Consider the following 26,102-nt stretch of genomic DNA (forward strand, 5'->3'; position numbering starts at 1 on the left):
AGGAGAGCCGGTGGAGAAGCTCTCTGAGGTCTAGGGTTTATCCCTTGCCACTATCACCCTGCTTGCTCACAATTTCTTTTCTTTTCCTTTAATCTAAACAGGCCATTTGTTGTTTGTTTTTTCACCTTTCAAGCTCTCCGCGCACCTATTTGAAATAGAGGAGGAACAATCGTCGGCAGTGATGCTGACGCGCGCCGGTGGTCTTTCCTTTTTCTTCGCCAAAACCCCGATACTTTGCCATGTCGGCCATACTCGCCTACGCTCACTTCTCTACGGTTGTTCTCCTCACCATTTCAAACCCACTACCTACAGTCCCTACATCAAAGATCGCATTTTTATAAACAAATCAGCGCATTTCTCGAATTTAGCTCTCTCTGCAACCAATAAATATATTCCTGAATCATCAGCAGTAGCAGAAACAATGTCCAACAAAGCCAGGAAGAAGGCCAGGCGAGAATCGCCTGAAGGAGTGCTCAGATTTAAACTAGATATGTGTTCGAAGCGCGGTGATGTTGTGGAAGCTCTTCGCCTTTATGATGAGGCTAGGAGTCGAGGGGTTCCGCTTAGCCAGCACCATTACAACGTTTTATTGTATTTGTGCGCTTGTTCAGGGTCGAATGGGGATGAGAATGTGGTGAATTTGGCGTTGAAGAGAGGTTTTGAGATTTTTAAGCAAATGGGTGTTGATGGGATTGAGCCTAACGAGGCTACATTTACGAGTGCGGCGAGGTTGGCCTGTGCGATGGAGGACCCGGAAATGGCGTTTAATTTGGTGAAGCAGATGAAGAGTTGTGGTATTCCCCCCAAGTTGAGGTCGTATGGACCACCACTGTTTGGGTTTTGTAAGAAGGGGGATGCGGATAGAGCATATGAGGTCGATGCCCACATGAAGGAATCTGGTGTGGTTGCTGAAGAACCTGAGCTCTGTGCTCTCCTTGGGCTTAGTGTGGAGTCGCGGCGGGTGGACCGGGTGTATGAGATGATGCACCGCTTGCGAGCATCTGTGAGGCAGGTTTCAGAATCAACTGCTGAGGTTGTTGAACGATGGTTCAATTCCGAAGATGCTGCAGGAGTTGGGGAGGAGAATTGGGATGTGGGGAAGGTGAGGGAAGGGGTTGTCAAAGGGGGAGGGGGTTGGCATGGGCAAGGGTGGCTGGGGAAAGGGGAATGGAAGGTGGTAAGGACTGAGATGGATGAGGCGGGTGTGTGTCAGTCGTGTGGCGAGAAGCTTGTTTGCATTGATATTGATCCAAGGGAGACTGAGAACTTCGCTAGCTCTTTGACCAAGTTGGCTTGCCAGAGAGAAGTTAAGGCAGATTTTGTCCAGTTTCAGGTATGGCACCAGCTTTCTGTTTCCCCTAAGTTTCTGAGATTCATGGAGAATTAGTTATTTGTGGTACACATGAATTTGGAAATGCATATATATTGTCGATTAGATTATTAAATCTCTCTTGTTAGGTGCTCTACTATATATTTACTTTTAATTTGCCTATCAAAAAAAAAAAAAAAGTTGAGTCTCTCACTTCTTTTTTGATCTAAACTTTCAATTAGGATTCCAGTAATCATCAACAACTACAATTACAACTCAAGTGGGAAACAAGCCAAATCCCCAATTTAGATCAACTCTATCTTTGAAGAGAAAAAGAATGAAAAACAACCTGACTGTTGAGACAGATTTGTCTCTTGCTTGGGAGCTAGAAGTTGATTGCCAATTTCCACTAACCGAGTCATCAAATCAGCATCTGATTTAATGGGGACAAATATAGAATCCAGCTTACGCCTTAGAACTGATTTACGCCACTTCAATGCCCTCCACCAGTCAACCTCTCCAATAATCACCTTCAAATTATTACTAGAAACTTCCATGTTAGAAAGAGCTTGGGCAATTATAGAAGCTCATCCATTCCAAGTCTGGTGCAATGCGTAAACCACTGGAAATGCTGGCCAATTTAGGTAAGTAATGAAGTGATATCTTCAACTTTGGAAGGTATGTTTTGAAGCGGAGCAGATTATGTTCTGCAGGAACTTCATGAGTCACCAAGCTGTTTATTTTGAGGCAGTTTTCAACCACAAGCTCCTCTAAACGGTTGAGATTTTCAAGCAAAGCCAAAGTAAAAGTGGTCTTCAATTGGGGGCATGCATACAATTCTAGAGAGTCTGGATAGGCAAACCTTCCAGATTGGCCCCTTCCATATACTGCCTAAATTCTTCATATAGTGAAGCCTCAAGTATCGGAGTGATCCAAGTATGATTTTTTGATGAACATCTCCATCATCATCTTCTTGTCTATAATTTTCTGCTCCATCCACAAGGGTTTGAATCTTGCTACATTCCCCCAATACACAAAATTCTAGCTTCATTATATTTTCAATCCCAAATTCAGACAGTTTGGTAAGAGTTAAATGTCGTTCCAAAAGCAGAGCGGTAGCATCTTAGAGTATCTTCTTAATTTCCATTGGGACACCTTCACCATTGACATACTTCAAGCATCTTTCTTGCTGTTCAAATTTGACCGCAATTTCTTGTGGTAGTCGAGATACAAAGTGCTTGCGATGGCTGCCAATGATAAACCTGAAGTTCATCAATGATAGGTTTCTGGATGATGTTCCACTCCCCATGAACTCATTCACAAGTATAACCTCTGGTAAGTAAAGTTTAAGAGTCTCCAAGTGTTTGAAGCTGCGGACTTCCTTAACAATATCTTTCATGGTCACATCCCATTGCTCATCATCTGGATTCACATGTATGCCTAACTCTTCCAATTGAGTGAGTTCTGATAACACGTTGTGGGGAATCATTGTATCTGACGATTGGTTATTTTGTTCAGTTTGGTCACTGTACCCATAGAAGGACACTCTAAGGCACTTGAGGGTGGTCAGCATTTTGATATTCACAGGTAGGCTTATAATTTCGGTCCCTTCAAGATCAAGCACCTCAAGTTTTATGAGATTACCAACTTCAGGTGGTAACTCCATGAGAAGTTGACATCCTCTTAGAAGGAAGATTCTGAGTTCGACCAATTCAAAAAGAGATGGTGGTAAAGATCTAATTGTAGAGTTGGACAAGTCTAAGAATTGTAGGATAGGCATCTTTTCAAAGAATATTGGAGGAATAACTCTCAGACCATGATTGGCTTGTAAGAACAGTGCCCTGAGTTGAGGGCAATGTGGACTCTTTGGTAGCTCAGACAGTTTATTGTTCATCAAATGCACCTCACTGGCTTTTTCCCATGCCTCGTCTCTTGGTGGTTCAGTTAATCCCTTTCCCCCTAGCCAAAGAAATAGCGACTCTCTTTTAAGTCCTAACATCTTTAGCAAGACCTCAGGGATTTTACTGTGCATTTTGACAAAAGAAGAATCTCCATTCGTAGACCTCCTGAACAAGAAGTCGTCAACAAGACGCCAAACCTTCTCTTTTCCTTCATCCACTTTTCTAATTAAGCCGTCTGTGATCCACCTGCCAATCAAATCTCCTTCCTCTAACTCTCCCCAGCATCCCATTTCTACTAAGTACTTCAAACAGTTCATTGCTGACCCTAAATGTCCACAGACGAATGCTAAGGCATTAAACAAGACATCGTCGTCTCTCAACTGAGTGGATTGTAAGGTCAATGCAAGAGATGCACATTCCCATGTGTGAACCTCATTAATACCTCTCAAGGCTCTTGCCATTAAAACAATGACAAGTAAATGACCCTTGCACTCTTTGACCATGCGTATTGCAAGGCGTTGGATGCCTGAAAAATGAACAACATTGCCAACTTCCATACAAAATAACTTCCATGTGAACAGATGATCCACCAACCTAATCTCCAGATCGGCTTCTGTGTAATCAGCTCTCCTTTCCATAGAGCCAGTTGTACAAACCATCTTTTGAAACTTCTTCGAGTTCCACCAATTGGTCCCCACGTCATTCAGATTTGTTGATGGAGCAAGATCAACATCGTCAAGAAGGATCAAAAAGCTTTTGCTTGTCAGCAATCCATCCACTTCCTGTCTGCTGGATGTTGAGAGACCCAGTTCTCTTGCAACGACATCTTCAATATCTCTAGCACTTTTACAAGAAGAGGCCTTAACGTGAATGACAAGATCAAACATACCCTTTTCTTGCTGTAGATTCTTCAATCTTGACGTGAGGAGGCCTGCATCATCTGTGCCACAGATCAAAATCCTCTGAAATTTGGGAATTTCTATATCTTGTAAAATTTGGCAAACAGCAAAATCAATAGCCAAATTGCACCCTTTTGTAGTAGGTGTTCTACCCCATTTAGTCTCCCTTTGCATCTCCTCAATGATGTCTGGTCGAACATAAGCTTCAATATCATGGATTGAATGATCAAGCAGTAGACTGATTCTAGGAGAGAGCTCTGAAACAACGATTTCTTTCTTCCTGTAAACTGCTTCTCTTCGTTTTTGATTAATCACCAAAACATCAAGAATCCAACCTTCGTGACTCTTTTTGATTGCCGAGCTGAAAGGAGGATATGACAAAATAAGGCATAGGACATCTTTCTTCCTGTTCAGTCTCCGAGCTCTGTCCCTGATTGTGTGTGTGGCAGAAACAAGGAAAAGTGATTATCAGAGGATTGGTTCTAGACCTGTAAAAGTTAGCCCCTTATCATAAGTATATATAGCAGCACAAAGACAAGAATATTCAGCACCCATATGCAAATAATCAATGGGAGAGATACTTGATGGTGGTTGTGTTGGAGAAATAGGGTTGATAGAGAAACACAAACAATTACAAAGAAGATAAAATAGGGGAGAATTAAAAATTTATTGTATTTCACTACTTTCTCTTATTCAAATATTACATAATCTCTTATTTATAGATACTCATACTTAACAAAATAGAAACTCCTAATAATATATGTATATATATACGAACTTGGTAACTCAAAAATAGAAATTAAAATAATAACTCAAAATAAAATATTCACCCTTATCTTTTAGAAACTGAATCTATTCTAATATTTAGAAAGTTTCTACCCTTAAAGTTGATTTGTGACTCCAAGTAGCATTCTTAACCTTCTAAAATCTTCAACTTGAGAGGCTTGGTAAAAATATTCATAATTTGATCTTGAGATTTTGTAAATTTTAATTGCACTTCATTTTTCATAATGCACCCTCTAATAAAATGATATCTTGTATTGATGTGCTTGTTTCGGTTATGGAAAACTAGGAAAAAAAATTTAATTTTTATAATGCAATCATTGATTTGTTGTCCGCACTCAGTTTGCCTTCCCTCCAGACTTAAACTAACCAACCACTCTACCATATATCTAGTCATCTTCTCCATCAAAGTCTGAATCATCAGTTGGTCGGTCACTTTCAGAGTCACTCAGCACATACCATGTCCGGACACGAATCACCCTCTGTGATCTAGTCCTAGCTGGTATCACAACTTCATTTGATTCCCCTCCTGAGCTATGTTTGAAGTAGAAGCAGAGTCCCCAAATTTTCTTTGGTCTCAGTTGTCTTGTCTTCCCAAGTACTCCTGCCCAGCACAGATCCACTTTTTTTTGTTAAATGGTGATGACCTCATCTTCCTCACCTTCTTCTCTGGAGAGATTCCCAAAGTCTCTGACGGTTTGAAGATTTCCGTTAGCAGTGTCTGGCCCAGTAGTTGAGGCTGCTGCTTGTTGGCTACTCCTCTCTCGTTGTTTGCAGCAGCAGCGGAGGCTTAGCAGGTGCTTCCTTGGCATTTGCAGCTGGTTTTCTTCTTCCCTTCTTTTTTGCATCCAGGACAGCTACTTCTTTTAACCTCAAAATATTTGTCATCTTCATCATCATCAGAAATTTCTGTGAGAGAGGCCAAGGGCTTTTTCTGTGTTGCAGCCCTTCTACTGGGTTCTTTCTTCTTAGCTGCTGGCACTTGAGGCACCTCAGTTTCCATAGCTGCAGATCCATCAGGAGAAGACTCAAGGTTATAAGCAGCAAGTTGTTCCTTCAACTCAAGTACTTCATCATCATCCTAATCCTTCAGAACTGAAGTGGGCATTTCCTTCTTTTTGGCTGGGGCCTTCCTTGGAGCGGCCCTGCCCTTTGGTTTCACCACCTCAGGAACACTCTCCATTTCCATTGCAGAGCTAGCTGACACATTCATGGTTTCAGCGGTGAGTGCAGCATTGTTGGCCTTCTTATTGTTCTTTCGGGGGTTCTTCAGCCTGTCTAGTAACCTTATTACCAGCTTTACCCATTACCCTGCTCTTCAACTCCATTCTAGCCTCCTCTGCACGGGCATCATTTTTGTCTTGCTCATCAAGTTCCCTCTCAAGGGCATCAAGATCTGTCATCCATAAAGCCTTTGGAGTTGCCTTCTTCAAATCATCAACTTCTTTGTTTAGCTTATCCCCATCAGCACACAGCTCTTGCACCTTCTCAAGCGTCAAGGTTCCAATTGCCATGGACAGTAGGTATTCATAATCAGTGGCCCTTACTCCTTTGCTGACCACATCTGTGTTTTCGTCAGCTTCTTCTGTATCATCAGTTGCCCCAGCAACAGCAATTTCGACAGACTTGGATTTCAACATTGTGCCATTTGATTTGAGTCAAACAGGTGCATGTTACTTGTGGAGATTTTAGTGGTGAGCTTGAATTTCTGCGACAAACCCTCCTGTTTGGCCATGAGCAAGTTCTCTTCAGACATTATAATGTTACTGTTGTGCCATCATTGTGCTCTTTGTAATCCTTGATGAAAGGATCCTTGATTTTATCATTCCCTGTCATAATGGACTCCAGAAATTCCTTGTAATCCTGAGTCCATTTCCTGATGGACAACTCTGTAATCCTGAGTGTTGTCTCTTTAACTTCTTCTATTATTCCTTTAACAGTGTAGCCAACTGCTTCTTGCTTTGTTGGGTCCATTTTCCCAATAGTTCCCCTGAATCCTCTGTACCATGGATCCATAGGCTCCATCATCTCACCATTCAACAAGCGTCTCGCATTTGCAATAATATCGCTTGGGTTATAATTTGGGTGGAAGAGCGCCACTCGGTCCAATGCCTTCACTACCATTGACTATAACCATTGGAATAATTGGGACATACCAAGTGGGTTCAATAGATTGTCCATCTTCATTTAAGTAGTCTAGTAGGACATCATCATCCTTTGGGAACAGGAACCGTGTGATTGGAGAAAGTCGAGTGTATATGTACCTTGCACTTGCATGATCTTTCCCCCCCTGATGAGGAGTTCCAAATTGACCATTTGGTAGAAGAAGGTTTATGTTGTTGCTGCCCACAAAGTCCTGTGCCATGCCAATAATGGTGCTAGCAATAGACTGCTCACCACGATGGTAAGCGGAATGCTCAGACACATAACCAGAAAACTGAGCAATTTTCGCTTCTTTGACAAAGTTACACTTGAAAGAGCAAAAAAGAATCTTCCTTTGACCTGGTTTCAGGCTATCAAACATTGAAGGAATAGACCTCTGAAGATCTGCCATAGAAAACAATATAAGCTCCTTGTTGACAAAGTCACTTTACTTTATGAGTTTCTCCTTCTGATCAAGGTAGGTTCCAGGCTGAAACTGCCAAAGCCAATTCTTCCTTTCTTCTATCTTCTTCTTACTGAATGCAAGCTCAATTGCATCTCCATCCTTCTCATCAACCCACATGAAATCATTTTTTTTCTTTGCAAGATCCTTGAAGTACTCCTTCCCTTTCTTGAAGTGCTTGTTCTCATGTAGGGAGTGCGGCAAGTCACTATTGTTTTCTTCATTGGCTTGTTGCCATGGAGTTATGCTAGAGATTGCTCTCCTTAACTGGGTTTGTATGGGGGACATCAAGGGGTATCTTTGATACGATGGCTATATTTAGCTGATTGGAAGATATCCCAGGGGCAGAGTCTTGTGAGATTGTGCTACACAACTAACATTTGGATTGTTTGGATCACCAAGATCTTTTAAGCAAGAGGACATTGACTGATTAATACGGGATAACATCTGTGCTCAGTTTCTTTGTGGTTCTATTTCCTGAGAGTTCTCTAACATCCCTATTGGTGTCAATGGGGTTTTGAAACTTACGTGTCCAGTAGCTCAGACCTTGAATATGTTTTCCCCTTACTCTGCCTTGCATTTACCATCTCTATTCTTGTCTTTTTCACTAATGTCTATCACCCTTAATAAAATTTGTATCAATGTACAAACTCATGTTGGTAGAAACACTCCTCTGATCTCCATTCATCTCTCACCAGGGTTTTGTGAAGTAGTGCGAGGAAATCCTAGTCCATGACTTGAGAACTGTTTTTAGGAAGTCAATTCTAATTCAGTTTTGATGAGTTGTTTCTCTGATCAGACAAAAATATTCCTAGTTTTCTAGCAGTGCTTTGTTACCTAGGTTTATGCTAGCGAAACTTTAATGATTCAAGTTATCAATACTTAATTTTTATTTTTTTGGTCTTGTGATTAAGTTGTCAATAAAATATTCAGGTTTTATATTGACATGAGCAAACAATTTTAGCTTAGATATATTTCATTGGTCTAATTTAAGAGATCAATATACTCATAGTTCATCATGTTATTGCTGAAAATGTGTTTATTGTCATAGTCGATGGCCGATATTTGCTACTTGTTTATGCTTCAGGCAAGTGATTCATAAAACAATTGCCAGTCCGATCCTGACTAATTTAGAAGGTGAACTCATTCAGGAGTGGCTTCAGCGGCATGGTCCATTTGATGCAGTGGTAGATGGTGCCAATGTGAGCCTGATCAATCAAAAGAGCTTCAGCTTTTTCGAGGTTAGCATTTTCTGAGTTTAAGCTGTATGTTGACAATTTCCTTTTTAGCAGCTTAATGATTTCATTTGGTTGCAGCTTAACTCTGTTGTAAATCGCTTACGTCAAATAAGTCCATCAAAGCGATTACCACTTGTTATCTTGCATAGAAGTCGTGTAACTGGTGGTCCTGCTCAGAATCCCAATAACGAGAAGTTGATACAGAGTTGGAAAAAATCTGGTGCACTTTATGCTACACCTGCTGGTTCAAATGATGATTGGTAGGACCTTGTTTTTTCAAACACATATGGTTTGCACACTTTTTCCTAATGCAGTTTATTTTCTTTTGCTTTTATATTCTTGCATCATCTATATTCTGTCCTCTGTGGATCATGATGCTGGACTGAGTGGGTTTCCTATAAGGATTTGATAAATAAATATATTAATAAACAAGCTCAAAAGCGACCATGTTTGCCCACGTTGGATAAAGAGAATTTGAAAATCAACATGTAAGAGAAATTTAAAAAATCCATAAAAAGCATAATCATTCCTAACTCATTGTTCTTTATCTAAAGAAGAATCTTTCAGAGTCAACATGTTTCGGCTTGAAAATGGAGAAGTCATTTTGTTCAGAAAGTTTATTGTTCTTGAACCGAACTGGTGTCTCAGAAATTCAAAATTGTTTACAAAGCTGGACAGCACAACTATTTAAATAGATAGCTAGAGAATAGCTAACAATTCTGCCGCCTAGAAACTTGGAGACTTAATCAAACTCAGCTAACAACCTAATGCCTAAAAAACAGGTGAAAGGATTTAAATATAAACTCTAAACAATAATTTAAAAGAACAGTAACTAGCTCCTAGAATCTGATATAATCAATTATCAGATTTATTATTTAAACAAAACAGAAATATTTGAATAACAGAAAGTATCTCCTAGATTTCCTATAGTTCCTCTCTTTGCATGCAAAACATGCGTGCACCTCTCCTAGTCCTTTTGTTCTCAGACTTCATCCACCGCCCCACCACAAAATCATTAGATGTGTGAGCTACAATTCATCAAACTCCATAAATGGAGAACAAAAATTCCAAAACTCCAAAGCTTCTCTACCATGTAGAAATTAGTGATCTACTTATTCCACTACTTCTTTAGACGTCATAATGTACCTATTTAGAACATCTAAATAAACATTGAACAACGATTCTAAGTCCTTGCCACCAGCCATGTAAGAAAGTCACCTTCAGTGAAAATAAGGCATCTTTGAACTTTATGCCTACCAATTATTTGAAAATACCTTTAATTCCTATCCTGAACTGAATTATTTAATTTTAGAGTTAGGTGTCGTCTTTGGTTTTCATTAAACAAATAAAAATAATTTGTTCACTTTTCTTTTATCCAATCCTCAATTATCAATTACTAAAACTCTTTGATTTTCACCTATAATGCACTTAACATTCCCGAGCTCTCTATTTTTCCCTTTTTCCATATCCTAGCCAAAGTGTGTTTCTCTTAGTCTGTTGTGCCTAACTCGCAATAGAGATTATTTCATGCCTTAATATAGCCTCAGTAACTACCCCTTTGGACCATTGGTGTTGCACCCCTCATAAGTACATTTTCTCCTCTTCAAAGCATTGGCTACATAGGCTATGAATAGATTTGTTAATACGGTGGCTTAGTTGGCATTTTAGTGGATGTCTGCATGGCACCCATCTGGTGCATTTTCTGTGGTTTGATTTAATTTGTTGTGATTTGAGAAGCAATTATAATTTTTTCTTGAGAGTTATTAATAAATATGTTTAATTTAATAATAACTCTCCAGAAAAACTATTATTAAATATGTTTAGTTATCAGTGTATATGGAGTTACACCTCTTCTGCTGTTTCTAGAAAATTTGTTTGTCTACCTAGAAAGCTGTTGCTGCACAGGAAAGACTCAGTATGCTATGTCACTGGATTTGTAACTTAATATCTATTACTTCTAGTATGGCCATTTCCAAAGAGCCATGTCAGCGCCTCACATGAATCTCTCTGTGAACTCCTGGATGTGTCAGATGCTCTTCAACTTTGTTCATAATTTTATTTTATTTATTTTTGTATGAATGGGCCTGCATGTGTCAAGAATGCAATCAAAGCATCAAAGTATATACATGTCTTAAACAAAGTAATATTGTTCTAATATATAAAACTCTAATGAGACTATGTAGTTGTGTATACAATCACTATATTTGCTACCTTCTTCCAAGTATGCCATTGTTATTCTAAAACTTTAAATGAACTAGCCACCAGCCAACTCATATGTTATTGCACATGTGTGCACATTGTTGTGCTCTTGCTGTATCTGTGTGCTGCTACACAAGGATTTGTCTTTTGACACATACATATGGCATGTTTGTCTCCAAGCTATCTAGTTTTTGCTACATTATAATCTCTGTAAATATCACATTACCCTTTGTTAGGATATCTAGCAACTTGTGAGCCTTGCTTGCATCATTTATTCATTATATTCATTAATTTTAAAAAAATTTCAGTTCGAGGAAGATTACAAATCTTGACTTTTTATTTTTTTTAAATTAATTTAAATTGTTGATTCTAGCGAATATTCAGATGAGTGTGAGTTGTGTTTTAGAGTTTTAATTGCAGAAAGTGAATAATTAGGTGACTGTGAGTCATGTTTTGCATTTTTCATTGTAGAAATTTCATTTAAATGATGATTGTTAATTTCTTTCAATTTTGTTATATTTTAAAGAAATGAACTTTGAAAAAATATAGTAAATTCATTTCTGATCCAAATTTTATGATTTTAGTATTGTTTTCGTTTTTGAATAAGGAACGTACAGAAATTTAAGGAGTTTAATTTTATTGAGAATTGGATGAGCTATTAGACAAAAATAGTGACTGCATGTAGTTGATTCTTTGTTTTGGTGTTAGAACTTTGTGGATTTGTTTTAAATTCTTTCTTATCCAAATTAAGTGATTCTGATATTGGTTTCATTATTAAGTATTCTTTCAAAAAAATTAGATCTAAAAATTTGCTTGAGAAATAAGAGAGAAAATGGTTAATATGCCAATTATATTCGGGTTTTCTTGATGATAACTTTGCCAATTTATTATAAATTTACTTCTCAGTCAAATTACATAAAATTTTGATAGTTTGATTTATTTTTAGGTCAAGAATTAATATAATTTTTCAAAAATGATTTTGGTTTTATTTTGAGAGAAAAATTAGGTTTGACAATTGTAAAAGTTAAAGTTTGAAAAGATAAAAGAGAAAAAGTGAAATTTTGCATTAAGGTAAAAATTAAAAAAAAAAATTCACTTTATCCATGAAGTCAAAATTGTTAAAAACACTCTAAAATGTTTTGAGTTTAAGTAATTTGCTTTAAGACTTTCAAAAAAAAAAACCAACATGACTTTATTGTAAGTGGTAACACTCTAATGGAGTTTTTACTGCTCAACAGCATGCATGAGTGGAGTTAAGACTACAGCTTTGTTGTATAAACTAAACTATTAAATCTTTTGCATGCTTGAAAAGTTTTAGTTAAAGCTACAGTGGTTGAATGTTTGCACCACCTCTTATCTTTTATGCATGCAGATGCATGTGTGCAGTTATAAATTTTTCAGTAAGAATATATATATATATATATAGTCTTTACACATATGTGAGCACATGTAAGTTAAATCTAAACCCTTCTCACAGCTCAAGTTTGCTTTCACCAAAAAAGTTTCGTTGCTATTTACAGGTACTGGTTATATGCTGCTGTTAATTGTAACTGCTTGCTAGTGACAAATGATGAGATGCGAGATCATTTGTTCCAGCTGCTTGGAACTAGCTTTTTTCCTAGATGGAAGGAAAAGCATCAGGTATTGCATTCCCCCTTCCCCCCCCCTCCCTATAATTTTAGGTTTTAGCACTCTGGAGAGACTTCATACAAAAATGCATCTGCATGACCCTTTCCTTTGGATTTCGATTACTCCATTCCAGAGGAATGAAATGAAAGGGAGTCATTCCCTTTCCTTTGGATTCTGATTTTAGTGTATACTTGTCTTTTGGGATCAGAACAGGTGTAGATCCCACCTGATTTTGAGGAAACTCATTCCTCTGAACCTGAGTTTAACCTGATGTACTAAGCTAAATCATTTTATTTTATTTATTTATTTCGTTATTTAGTATAACCTACATTTAGCAACCCAACGCACTTAGGTTTAAGCCTCTTGAATTGAGCCCAACCCAAACTCTTTCTATCATCTTCAACCTTGGTATCAGTCATGAGGAATTCTAAGTAAACACTCTACTGGTAGTCACCTTTATCATCTCTGGCAGCCTTTTGGAGAATTGCTTTGGAGATGTCCAAATTTATTTACCACATACCATTACCATGACTTTGAAAGAAGGCAATGTGTACAAATGAATTGTTGATTGCTGACTTCCATCACTGAAGGTGAGCTTTTTGCCCTTATGAACTAACTCTGAACTTCTGTTACTCAGATGAAGTTCTCCATCTGCCAATCCTAAAATCACATACCTCTATGGGTGATGGTGTGTAAATCACCACTAAACTCGTCATCCTCAAAGCTGTAGCAAAGCAATGAGCGAATACACCCAATCAGTAGGATTTGGTGGCCTTGTGGATATAATTGCTCAAGCCTATGGACCAAAAATGCTCACTGGCATTATCCCTTTTTGATCAACAGCACTCAGGCATCCTCCTTGAGCCGCATTGTATGACTTTAATCCCACCTTCCTTGCTGATGGTCCATAATAGTGTTTTCCTTCCTCTTGATGCAGCCTATGAGGAGAACCAAATCAATCCAATCACACTACTACGAAATCTCAGTGATTCAATCATGTCTTAACTCTTGTTTTTCACCTATTCTTGAAGCTCCCCTAGCTTTATTGAGCTCAACATTTCAGAGATGAAACAGAGCTCTTTCGTCCAGGCAAAATGTGGTTGGTAATCACAATTAAACAAAATGCTTAATTGTGTCATTCTGTTGATATTTTCCAGGTTAGGCTGACGATGACTAGGCGTGGCCCTGTTCTCCACATGCCACCTCCATATTCAATTGTTATCCAGGTTTGATGAACTGAGAACGTGGTTTTCTGCAGTAACCCATCTATATGTATCTGAAGTTGCTGATAAACTTTTTATGTAAAATGTAGGAGTCAGAACAGGGTAGTTGGCATGTACCAACTGTCACAGGCGACGACCTTGAGACCCCGAGACGGTGGCTATGTGCCACCAGAACCAGGAAAAACCATCGGCATCCTCAGCATTTAGAGTGAAGTCTGAAAAATGTGCATAAGCCAACTCTACAACCTTGAGATCCTCAAGGGAATGGTTAATGGTTATTGCTTCCAGGGCCAGAGAGAGGGGGCTTCCCGGGATATGTAATTCAAAAGACTGCAATTGCTCTCAAGCATTCTTTGCTTTCTTTTTAGCTCAGTTGTAACTAAAATATGTATTTTATTGTGCCATTATTTTATTTTAAATTCAAATTTAAAATTTACTTATTTGAGGCCCAATTATAGTATTTACAAACATGAGTGTAAGTCTTGTTCAAAGTGAAATGGTTTCAACCAGTGAATTTTGGGGCAAAATTGTCTCCTTAGCAATTTTGAGACAACATTAAAGTTACAAATGGATCCTCTAAAATTTTAAAACCTACATCTACTAATCTCACTCAATCCAATCCTCATTGAAAACTCATTCAAATCATCCCAAACTAATGTTTCAAAATTTCTTTTCTTCTCTGCTCAAACCTATCATTTGAAACACACTTAAAAAACAATAGTTTGTGGAACGAGGAGAAAAACAAAACAAGGTATTTATCTTTTTAAATAAAACAAGGTATTTATCAAACTCATTATTGTTTTGATCAAAGCCAAAAGTCTTAACTTCTTGATCAAAATACTTATTACATAAACTAAATGTTTGTTTTAATCTATAAATGGATTTATACAACTTGCATACCAAATGCTCCTAACCCTTTGCTATGAAACCGTTTAGTTGCATCTTATAGATGCTTTCATCCAAATAGTCGTTTAAAAATGTTATTCTGACATATATTCTTCATATTTCATAAACAAGAAGCATCACAATTTAAAAGTATTCCAATGGTTTTGAATATGACGATCGACAAAAAAGTTTCCCCATAGTAGAAATCATATTTCTAATTATAACCCTTTATGACAATCCCATCCTTATATGTATCAACTTTTTCATATACTTTTCTCTTCCTTTTATAAACCTACTTGCACCCTATGAGTTTATAAGGTGCTACAAATCCCAAACCTTCTTAAATACATATTCAATATGACATAAAATGTAATTTTGTATAAACTACTTGAACTCAAAATTTATACAAAAATTATGCAAAAGGTGGGCTACAATGGATTATAAGTCCTCTAAAAGAGAATCTTTTTGATAAGTTACAAAAAGATGGAAAAGACAAAAATCAACACCCCTTGGTTTTCATAAGTTCATAAGTATACCCTATCCCTATTTGTCTTCTTCTTACCCTTGCTTTTCAAGTTCATAAGTGTACCCCTTGCATGTTAATATTTAATAATAATAATAATAATAATAATAATGTCTTCTTCTAAATGACTATTAGCTCAAGAGGTTTGGACAATTTGGATTTTAATTTCATTGAACGAGTTTATGGAACAATTCAGCAGGGAATAGGTGAAGGTCCAAGGAAGCAAGAAAATTTTGTAGACTAACCTTATCTTTCTTCTTCTTAGGTCCATGGCTTGATGATTTTGTTGACAAAGAGTCTTGAAATATTAAGAGTAGCGTACCGGTATTAAAATAAAATATCAATATTATAACAAAAACATAATTATTTTTTGTTAAAAAAGAATAATAATATTTTTATAGATACTATCAAATACAAATATATTTAGTTATAAAGGAATAAATTTACATTCTTTAAAAAAATTGATAATGGTTAATCATTTTTTAATTAAAATGAATTAATTTACTTCTTTAATTATGTAAAATAAACCAAAATTCTTTATCACCCGATCATAACATGTTACTACTCTAAAACCAATTTAATTTGGAAACTTTTGATATTAATTGACTTGAAGAAGCTAAATTTTTTATAAAATAACTGAAATTTCATTCTGTCATTTGTTGGACTAAAAAAAAAGTTTTTTTGTCGGTAGTCTGCTATTGGGTTTGTTGATTTTTGGGCACATGGGAACAAGAACAGTTGGACTCTATTTCTTAGGTCTAGGTTGATCGGTCAAGCGAACTTGCAAGTTTGAAGGGCTTCTTTTTTCATGATCCTCATTTTTGGGTACGATGAATTTGTGCACCCTTAGGTTTTGGGGTAAACAATTTTCCTAGTGGTTCAATTTTTGGGAGCTCCATGACTGAATCTCTATCATGCCCTCTTATTTTTCCCCACAAAAAGCAATAGCACAAATTTGAGTATTTGAATACTTCATCTCGAACTAAAGTGTCTAAGACTTGAAATTGTACCCAAGGAAATTCAAATTTTGAACTTGGATTTAAAAATTTGATAAATATCCAAATTTAGATTTGAAGATGTTAGATTTATTCTCTAATAAGAAAATAATAATTTATTTAGTTGATAATTATATTGTAATAGTCAATTTTTGTTGATCATAAATGGCATCATATCTTTTGAGGCATAGTTGATTAATAATCCAAAACCCATTCCACTAAGTAAGAGGAGGGTAAAGGAATGGCGAGTCTGTGATGTCTAATGTGGGGACCTAGAGTGTTGGTGAAGCCAAGTGTATGGAAAAAACAAATACAAAATGCATAGTGATATGCTGTGTAAGTAGTGGAAAGTTATAAGCATATTTAGGAAAGCATTACCACCTTCAACTGCATAATACAAAGTATGACAACAATTTAGGCGGGTTGTTCGGGTTAATGGTTAACCAAACCCAATATGAATTAAAAGATAATCAATCAAATTCAACCTTTAACCTGAGATATTCAATCCAAATCCAATTCAATATTATTTTTTTAAAGTCAAGTTGAATTTGGATTGGTCAAACTAAACTTGAATTAAACCCAAGTTGATTGAATTAGACTCGATTTAGTTGAGTTGTATGATTCAAAATTCATCCATAATGGTTTTTAAAAAACTTTTTTTCTATATATTTATACCAAAATTTAAATAGTAAATAATACAAACTTCAAGAGAACAATTTAAAAGTAAAATTAACTTACATATCTTTCTAAAAAATGAAAAAGTATATAACATAATTGTATTTCGATTTTTTCTTTAAAATATCAAAAAATTGAATATTATTATACAAGATAATAAATATTATAAGAACATTAAATCAAGTTCGACTTAGGCTCGGATTGTCCAAACCTTGGTCTGACCCTAACCCAAATTAAGCTTGAATTGAGAAAACTTAACCCAATTTCAACCCAAGTATTGAAAATGTTTGTCTAAGCTCATTCAAACATCAAATTAGAATGAAGGATTCTCCTTCCCACCTGCATTTGCTTCAAACAAGTAAGTCCAATACAACCGAAGGCCCTCGGCCTTCTGCCACTCATCAACTAAGAAAAACAAAATAAGAGAAAGAACTATATTCCAAATTCTCTATCTCCAATACTTCAAAGCTCATTTTATTAGAGCTATCAAACAATCTCTTCAAGGGCCCACTTCCCATGATTTTGGGCAATTTACGATTCCTTGGACAGTCAATTTGCAGCAATGATCCATCCCAAATGGAACTCTATTTCCTATCGTCTTTGACAAGGTCTGTAAATCCTATGAATAGTGCACAACCAAATTCTATTGGACTTCAGATCAAAGGTAGCCTCCCAATCACAATTCCTAACTTGAGTGACTAGCCAACACTAGAGATAGGTGGCGATGACTTGATTGGAGCCTTGCCATCTTCTATTGGCCTCAAGTTTAGGTCACCGAACTACTTTTGCAAGAGGGCATCTTAGCACAATGCAAAAGCAATTTCCTAATCCATGTGGAACCTCAATAGTCTTTGGCTTTTCAATCTATCCTGAAGAGTAAGTTTAATATTATCTTTAAAAAGCACTTCTAATCTAAAAAGTGTTTTTAAAGAAAAATTAAGCGCAAAATTTAAAAAACACTTTCAAAAAGTTGAAAAATCACTTATAGTGCTTTCAGAGAAACACTGAATATGTGATTCTTCCAAAAATATTTTTAAAGAAAACACTTCTACTAACAACACTTCAAGTAAAAATACTAACAAAAGCATTCCAACTCTATAAACGGGATATCCTCCTCCACAGATTGAAAATCTAACGGTGGCAGGAACATTTGATCTAATCCAAAAATCAACTACCTGAAAGCATTCCCACCAAAATATCAAATCTAAAGATGTTAAGGCATCTCAACTTGTCAGACAATGCATTTCAAGGTAGTATTCCTGATGGCATCAGTGAGAGTTGACTACTTTAGAATCTTTGGATCTCTATTCCAACAAACTATTGGGCATCATTTTTGAGTCATTGGAGAAGAAGCGTCACTCTCTCAAAGCATCTGAATCTCTCTTTCAACATGCTAAGTGGCAAAGTTCCTACTGGAGGACCTTTTGGAAACTTTACTGATCAATCTTTCATGGGCAACGGTAAATTCTATGGTGTCTTAAAACTTAAAACTCTCAGCTTGCACAACAAATTCTAGCTCAAAATCTGGGAGGGTAACATTTTGGCTCAAATGCATTGACTTTCCTATTGCTTCACTAATAGTTTTGGTTGCTTTCTAACACGATGGACAGATGTCCAATGTGCTACATTGACTGATTACCAATGTTGATTGGGCATTATATGTAGGTTGACATCTACCCCTCATTAGCTTAAGCTTTTGGGAGTGTAAGTGGTCCCACATCATTTGGTATTAGAACGAGGTTTGACCTTACTCATTTCGAGCTAGTTGATGTGGGCCTTAAAACTGAGTGAGAGTGTCTGGCATAGGATGAACAAAAGTCCAATGTCCCACATTGACTGATTACCAACATTGGTTGATCCTTATATGTAGGGATACTTCCACCCCCTATTAGCTTAGGACTTTGGGAGTGTATGTGATCCCTCGTCACTTTCCTAATTATCATTATAAAGTATCAAGAGAAGAAGAAACAGCAAGCCCCCTATTTGGTTGAATTCTCAAATGGTGTAGCCACTAATTGATATCAAACCATTAGCTTCTTTGTGCCACCAACAACTTCTCTGAAGCAAACCCGCTAGGAATTCAAAGTTTTGGGTCTGAATACAAAGGAACTCTGACAGATGCTATGAGTTTTGGATTTGCAAGTGCTCTTTTGACGGTTCTTGGGGAAAGTGAGAGAAATTTCTAATAAAGAATATGCTTTCTATATACCAAAGCTCTTAAAATTAAGTGAGGGTGCATTGAAATCTATTATCACAGAATGTGAAGTGCTGAGAATGTTAAGACAGAAATATCATAAAAACCATAAACGCTTGCACTAACCTTGGTTTTAAAGCTTTGGTTCTTCAGTGCATACCTAATAGGGACCCTAGAGAAGTTGCTATATTGTCACTACTACTGCTTAGATACACTCCAGAGACTCAACATTATGATCAGCGTGATAATAGCTGTTGAGTATATTCAACATGGTTACAGAGTCAATAGTGCAATGTGATTTGAAGCCAAGCAATGTTCTTCTAGATGAAGAGATGGTCCCATATGCCAGTGACTTTGGCATCACAAAAGTTTTCACAAAATGCAAATCGAAGACACGAACAGCAATCCTTGGCACAATGGGCTACATTGCACCAGGTAAGTTAAAACTCCTACCTTCCTCTAATGCATGTTCTAGCATCTTGATTTGTGCAAACCTAACAAAGTATGGCTCTAAAGGAAGATTGTCAACAAAGGGAGACGCCTATGGCTATGATATTATGTTGATGGAAACATTTACCAAAAAGAAACCAATGGGTGGGTTCTTCTCATGATCTAACAACGGAGATTGTCAATGCTAACCTATTGACACAGCAACAAAAAGCAAACTAGAATCACCGATATTGTCTCTTGTCCATCATGGGGTTAGCCTGGCAGTTTTCCTTGGATTCACAAGAGGAAAGGCTCAATATCAAAGACAAGGATAGACTAGCAAAGATCAAACAACAATATATTAGCTAGATGTAAGAAAATTATATGTTCTAGTCTCCCATATCCTGTTAATGTAAGTTAGTACAGGAATTAACTGTGTAAGTTAGTACAAACAAAGTACCACTTTCATAAAGCATAGTAGATTACAGAGTTTGATGTAAACTGATGCAACATTTCAAGATAATCAAAAGAAAATAACACACCCTAAAACGGAAAACGGCACATTTTGTGGTCCCAGAGGAAATCTAGTTTTTCCATCCACCATTATTACAAAAGAATTGAAAAACACTCATAGGAACTTCCTGTGTGGCCTCCCAGCATCCTCATCTTGCATATGCTGTCACCACAAGTTCCAGAATATGAAGAAATTAACACAATATTTGTATTAATATAATCTCAGAAATTAATTGAAAAAATTCCTACATAGTTGCATCCAAACTTAACAAAGAAAAAAAAAAAGGAAAATTAGTATAAAACATCAAAACTAGTAGATTTGAAGATGGCATGGAACTAAAGAATATCAAAATTATTATTAAAAAAAAAAATACTAGACCTGCAGGGGATCAAATTTGCTTCAAATTTTCCAACACAAAATCTAAACAATGGACAAAACAGATGCTTAAGATGATGAGATTAAAACACATTAACATTCATTTTACTAAGTAAATAATTACTGTAAACATTCACTTCAGACCTGTCTTTTGTGACCTAAGATTTTAGCCACATCTAGAACTGGACTTGTGCTATATCATATTAACCGATGAAGTTTTGTGTAACTCAAAGTCTGAGAGTCACTAAAACACCAAACCAAGATGCATACATTTATGCTCCATTTGCATCTTGAGAAGTCTTAAGGAAAGAGAAAAAAACAGGAAGGAATCTCAGATTCCAATTTTTGGTTTGCCATGTAAAACACGAAGGAAAATGAAATGCAATGAAAATTATATGAAAAATCTATACATTTTCAAATTTCTCATTCTCTATTATAAAAGGTAAATAAAATTATGGAAGGATTGAAGAAAGCATTTATTAAAAATGAATATAATTTCTATTTTCCTACCCTTTTTCTTTTCTTTCTTTTTCATTGCCCTCACCTTTTCATGAACTATGCAAAGCCTTAAACCCCATTTGGATGACAGAAAAGAATCAATCAAATTTGACCACTTTCTCAAGCTAATTTTTTCCAGCTTGTCTCTTTCCTTTCTCTTGTTCTTTCCCCAGTCCAAACAGAATATTCACTGAACATATTAAATCTGAGAAAAAAGACCTAATTTTCAATACCACAAGAATATAACCAGCAAACTCAAAGCATTGCTCAAAACAGCTCAAATTTGATTACTGAAAATTTGATCCTATTTCAGTTTCCATTCCCTCAATCTTCTCCTAGTCTAAGCATAACCTTAACACGCAGAACATATTTAAAACAAAACAAAAACAAAAACCCAAAAAATTTCAAACAATTACTTGAACTAACCCAAATTTGATTACTTAAATTTGTGCTTTGTCATCAGATACAACAACGTCATTCAAATTGGATAACTTTCTCAAGCTAATCTCAGCATTTTCCTTCCCTTCAACTCGATTTTCCCTCCATTCAAATTGAAGCTTAACACGAGATACACATGTCAATAAAATGCCCATTTCAAATATCAAATCTGCAAAAACAAGCCCTAAATTCCAATATCACAACAATATAAACCAAAAAACCAGAAAAAAGAATCATTAATCGGAACAACTCCAATCCGATTCACAATATCCCAAGGGAAAAGAAAATCCGGATAAAAAGTTTCGCTTAAAATTTGAAAGCAGAACCGAAAAATGAGAACTACGGCAGATAGAAGACCAGTAAAACAAACACAAAAGTACTGAATATTGATAAAGAGACTTGTAATGAGAATGAGAGAGAATTACGAATTCTTTGACGATGCCTCGGTAGACCAAGATAGGGACTGCGACGCCGAAAATTCCGGCCAAAACTAAGTTTCGGCGAGTCCACCGGAAGTTATACTCGAGGTTCTCTCTGGCTGCGCCCCATTCCTCTATAAATTTGTTCTTGTGCGCCTCCATTCCTCCACCCATCGTTTCTCTCTGCTATCTGCTCTCTGCAACTTTCCTCTCTGCCTTGATCGATCTCTCCTGCTTCTGTCCTTCTGGGCTAAGCCGGCTTTTATTTGTGTGATGGAATACCGACTGTTTGGACGCATCGTTTGGTCTTTCTTTCTACGTTATGGGCCTCTCTCAGGCCCTTTCTTTCCCTTTTTTTTTTGAGTTTCATTTTATCGGGGCAAGGGGGGAGTTTATAACTTATTTTATCGAAAACTATTTTATTATCATTATTATTATTATTATATATTAAAAAAAATACTAAAATAAAAATTAAATTAAATTATTTAAAAAAATTAATTTTATATATAATTGAGGTGAGATAAACAAAACAAGGTAATACTCAAGCCCCTTCCGGGGTTTTTAAAAAAATGTCAAACTCGTCAAAAACCCATTTATTTAAATTTTAAACTTGTTCCGTTAGGGGCAAGTGAGTACTCGAAAAAAACCATCACATTATTATCCCTAATTTTAGTTAATTTAATATATTCAATATAGAAAAGAATTAATTATACTTAGAATTTTTAAAATAAAATATAAATATTTTTAAAGAAAATGATATTTGTAAAAGAATGCAGTAATTTTTAAGATTATAAAATCGTATAATATAAGTATTAAAATTTAGACATATCATTATTATAATTTATTCTTAAATGAAATTTAAAAATATCAATCCAATTTTTTAAAAATTAATTAAAATTTTAGTAACATAATTTTTAGATTATAATGTAAACCCAAATGAATTTTTTTTTCCTAATTTTTAAGTGGTTAATAATACTTTCACACGTGATATTATAATAATTATCATAATTTTTATAAAAATACCTCAACTTTTGATTTTTTTTTTCATTTAAAAAATTAAATAAATTCGTTAGCTATTTGAATATCCTTTGTTTTACTTTTTATATATATATATATTAATAAAAAAAAAATTAACAGTGAAAACGGCTCGCTCCCGTCATCCAATGCCCAAAAACACCCCTGATATTAATCCAACTGCTTCAATTCACAGTCTAATATTTGAATTTGAATACAATCCAGTGATCATAAATGTTTTTGAGCTTCCAACAGCCATTTAGGTCCAAAATTTTTCTGTAAGTAGTTGATCTTCTGCTCATTTAATTCACAATTCATTGGAAAGGTTCCTTAATCCAAAATTGATTAAAAAAAAAAAAAAAAATTGTTCTCGTTTTCTTCTCAAATTTTCATACTGTTTTCCAATCTCTCTGAAATAAGTTTTGGTGCTTCTGAATGGAAGGCAACAAGACAGATTTGAAGCAAGAGAATAGTTACTTGTTGCCACTGAATCCATTCTTGGCAAGACTCATTTTATGCAAGCACCACTCCTTTGGGATAAAGGGCTCTTCTTGGAATAAATTTTGATAATTATTTCTAAGCATTTTTTTTAAATAATTACTATACTAATACTAAGTGTTTGTTTAAACAGTGATTTTAGGAAATGTTCTTTATCTCTTCTAACATTTAAAAAATAAAATTTTTCAAATGCTAAAAAAGTTAGAAACACTTCTTAAAATTACTATTAAATAGACTCTAAATGTCGTTTGATAATTATTTTCGAAAACAATTATGAAAAATAGATTTTGAAAACAATTTTTGAAAATTGTTCTATGACTTTTGTAGAATAGAAATCTGTTTAAGAACCTAAAACATTTTTAACATATTTTAAATATTTTTAAATATGTTTTAAAAATAATTTTTATATGTAGTATTTTATTTTTAATCATTTAACATGTTTGTATAATTATTTCTTAAAGCAACTGTTAGAAAACAAGTAAAAGATGTTATCTAAAAACACTATATTTTCTAATCTAAACCGTTATTGTTAAATGAAAATACAAACAAATGACACTAAGATATAAAACAATAAAAAAATGAAATTTAAAGGTGTACTCGCAAAACCATCATATTGGTGGTGATTTTTTAGTACATATTGAAGAGGTACCTTTCAAGGACCGTATTAAGGGCCTCCAAAATATTACACATAAAACATCTGGATTGCATGGTGATTAAGTTCAGTTCAAAGAAGAGATTACAATGGTCCTTCTGGAACTGGTAGAAAACTAAATCCACATTAACATTGGCACAATTTTTTCAACTCCAAACAAGTACACATGAAGTTGTTACCTAATGTTAAGAGAGTCTAAACCGTATGGTATGCCACACCATAGAAATGAGCTTCCTTCAAGCACCTATAACACAACTTTCCAAGTTTGGCAGCTCAGGACCTGCTCGTTTCTTTGTGGAGACACCCAGCTTCATTCCAACTGCAACTAGGGTTTCCAGGGATTTTGTACTGTTCTCTAGAAGGTCCTCATCTATCTCTATAGTATCCTGCAGCATATTTAAGAGATCAAGTTCCAATAAACAATTGTTGTTGATTGCCACTATTTTAACACACTCACATATGCTTTGGCTACAGAAAATTATACTCAGATTGAACAAACTAGATAAAGTTTGTTTTTTAATTTTTTGGTGATTTTGACCGAGATGCTAATTGTTTTAATCTTTGAATTTCCAATATTTACAAGGCATTATATAGAGAATGTTGCTAGAAGTCACCAAAAGTGAAAAGCGATGAAAGTAATATGCGATCAATATTCTAGTATCGAGGGCATGTGATCAATATATAGGTTGTGCACTAATACGAGTATGGGGACATCATTGAAATTATGTTTGCACTAAATATTAAAACATCTCAGAAGCACATGTCAACTTCTCAGAAGCACATTGTGTTTTTCTCTTTCAAGACAAAATAACAAGGGGCAAAGGAAGAATAAGCATGATTGCTCTTCCTCCGCATCCTAAAGATATACATTGGGCACTAACCTTTTCAAAGACACAAATTACAGTACTTCCACCAAATGAGAAATATCCGAACTGTAAATGAGCAAATGAAGGTAGAATGTTAATTAGAAGCATAGCAGAATACATGGACACCACAATGAAAAATAAAAGAGATAAAAAAATGAATTTTGAACCTCTTCTCCTTTCTGCACATAGTCGCCCTTCTTTTTAGTGAAGGTGATGCTACCAACCATCGTTGCCCCGATTGCAACAAATGCCACCTGCATCCAAATTATATTGGAAGTTTCTCATGTTTCTCTTTTATATGGAAGAATAGGATATTTGATTTATTTGTGACACTTCTCAATTGTCCCCTTTACTGGGGCAGCCACTAAATGGGCAGCTGAGATCCCAGATATGCAGACTTGCTTTTCAGGGATTCATCAGGGCACTAGAAGCAAGATCTGAAGGTGCTATGCACAGCTGCCGCTCTTTGAGTTATCTAGATTAAAAAAAGTATTCAGATACTTGAGGAGTAAAATATTTTTTACAGAGCCCAGGGCTTGTCTTCATTTTTTGACCACTTTAGGGGTCTCCATGACCAAGGGTTTTGCTGTCTTGCTAGTTTGATCTCATTGGATTAGGGAGGTGTTTACTAGGCTCCTATTAGGACAGCCCCTCTTAGGGTCTCTTGTTTGCCATTTCTTGGAATTGTTATAGGGGTGTGGATTTCTGTTGTTCTTGTGTGAAATGGTGATAATGAGCACATGTCCATTTCATGGGGAAAAAAAAATTGCACACAAGATTTGAAGAAATCATTTACTGAAATGATAATGAGAAGCACACATCCATTTCTTCAAGTCCAAAGATAATCAGGGAACTTATTCATGTTGCTGTTCTAGGAAAGCTATTGCATAAAATCTCTACGAATTTCCTCCTACAAGGGAGATTCATTTGCTAATGGATAAGAGATTAACTTCTCAGATGACTAGTGGTGGGGGAAATCCTCTCAAAAGATCTTTTCCCTACCTTTTTCATCTTTCATATGGATAGAAGGACCCATCTCTTCCTTCTCTTTCCACTTCATCTCCTTGGAAATTTATCTTCTGCAGCAACCCAGAGGACTGAAGACACCAGTGAATTCGTTTCCCTTCTTTTACCCTCAAATAACGTTTACTTATCTTACTGGATTCCTGAAGAAAGGACCAAAAGTTGTTGGTTTCTGGGAAGGGGTCTTTTCACTCTTAAAGGCTTTTCTTGAATTTCTGTTTAGGAGAGATAATAAGTCTAACTTCTTCCCAGCAAGCTGCCCCCATCTCCCTCCTATCCAAAGTCAAAGCTCTTCATTGGGTGTGATTCTAAAGAAGG

At 35.8% G+C, this 26,102-nt stretch overlaps 3 protein-coding genes across 6 annotated transcripts in view; 1 reads left to right on the forward strand and 2 right to left on the reverse strand.

Moving 5' to 3' along the window:
* The first annotated feature begins 28 nt into the window (after positions 1-28).
* LOC117926735 (proteinaceous RNase P 1, chloroplastic/mitochondrial-like) lies at positions 29-14,300 on the forward strand. Of its 2 annotated transcripts, XM_034845994.1 has the most exons (6): positions 32-1,333; positions 8,649-8,738; positions 8,814-8,995; positions 12,455-12,575; positions 13,721-13,789; positions 13,876-14,300. In XM_034845994.1, exons 1-6 carry the CDS (start codon positions 182-184, stop codon positions 13,996-13,998), a joined length of 1,737 nt encoding a protein of 578 aa, XP_034701885.1. In that variant the 5' UTR covers positions 32-181; the 3' UTR covers positions 13,999-14,300. The 2 variants fall into 2 exon arrangements, with proteins under 2 accessions (XP_034701887.1, XP_034701885.1); XM_034845996.1 differs by lacking the exons at positions 13,721-13,789; positions 13,876-14,300 and adding an exon at positions 13,201-13,707 and having other exon boundaries at positions 29-1,333.
* Positions 14,301-19,916: 5,616 nt separating this feature from the next.
* On the reverse strand, positions 19,917-22,006 carry LOC117926244. Of its 2 annotated transcripts, none has more exons than XM_034845327.1 (2): positions 21,738-21,979; positions 19,917-20,163 (listed from the first exon to the last, which is right to left on the reverse strand). In XM_034845327.1, exons 1-2 carry the CDS (start codon positions 21,903-21,905, stop codon positions 20,116-20,118), a joined length of 216 nt encoding a protein of 71 aa, XP_034701218.1. In that variant the 5' UTR covers positions 21,906-21,979; the 3' UTR covers positions 19,917-20,115. The 2 variants fall into 2 exon arrangements, with proteins under 2 accessions (XP_034701218.1, XP_034701217.1); XM_034845326.1 differs by lacking the exon at positions 19,917-20,163 and adding an exon at positions 21,018-21,431 and having other exon boundaries at positions 21,738-22,006.
* A 1,813-nt stretch (positions 22,007-23,819) lies between these two features.
* Positions 23,820-26,102, reverse strand: part of LOC117926327 (phosphatidylserine decarboxylase proenzyme 2-like) — a 75,172-nt gene continuing 72,889 nt past the window's right edge. Inside the window, exons 19-22 of one of the 2 annotated variants that reach the window (XM_034845420.1) lie at positions 24,929-25,015; positions 24,777-24,827; positions 24,122-24,281; positions 23,820-24,009 (exon numbers count right to left, since the gene is read on the reverse strand). In XM_034845420.1, the coding sequence (XP_034701311.1) occupies positions 24,132-24,281; positions 24,777-24,827; positions 24,929-25,015 (288 nt within the window). In that variant the 3' untranslated portion in view covers positions 23,820-24,009; positions 24,122-24,131. Of the gene's footprint in view, positions 24,282-24,776; positions 24,828-24,928; positions 25,016-26,102 lie in introns of both variants that reach the window. The other variant, XM_034845419.1, reaches the window with a different exon arrangement.

The sequence above is a fragment of the Vitis riparia genome, chromosome 12 (genome assembly GCF_004353265.1).
Source record: "Vitis riparia cultivar Riparia Gloire de Montpellier isolate 1030 chromosome 12, EGFV_Vit.rip_1.0, whole genome shotgun sequence".
Classification (NCBI taxonomy): Eukaryota; Viridiplantae; Streptophyta; class Magnoliopsida; order Vitales; family Vitaceae; genus Vitis; species Vitis riparia.

Coding starts and splice junctions, on each gene's coding strand:
- LOC117926735 (XM_034845994.1), top strand. CDS start 182: ATGCTGACGCGCGCCGGTGGTCTTTCCTTTTTCTTCGCCAAAACCCCG. Junction 8,739..8,813: donor AGAGCTTCAGCTTTTTCGAG/GTTAGCATTTTC, acceptor ATTTGGTTGCAG/CTTAACTCTGTTGTAAATCG. Junction 12,576..13,720: donor GATGGAAGGAAAAGCATCAG/GTATTGCATTCC, acceptor GATATTTTCCAG/GTTAGGCTGACGATGACTAG.
- LOC117926244 (XM_034845326.1), bottom strand. CDS start 21,905: ATGGGTGGAGGAATGGAGGCGCACAAGAACAAATTTATAGAGGAATGG. Junction 21,432..21,737: donor GAGGCATCGTCAAAGAATTC/GTAATTCTCTCT, acceptor TCTCGTGTTAAG/CTTCAATTTGAATGGAGGGA.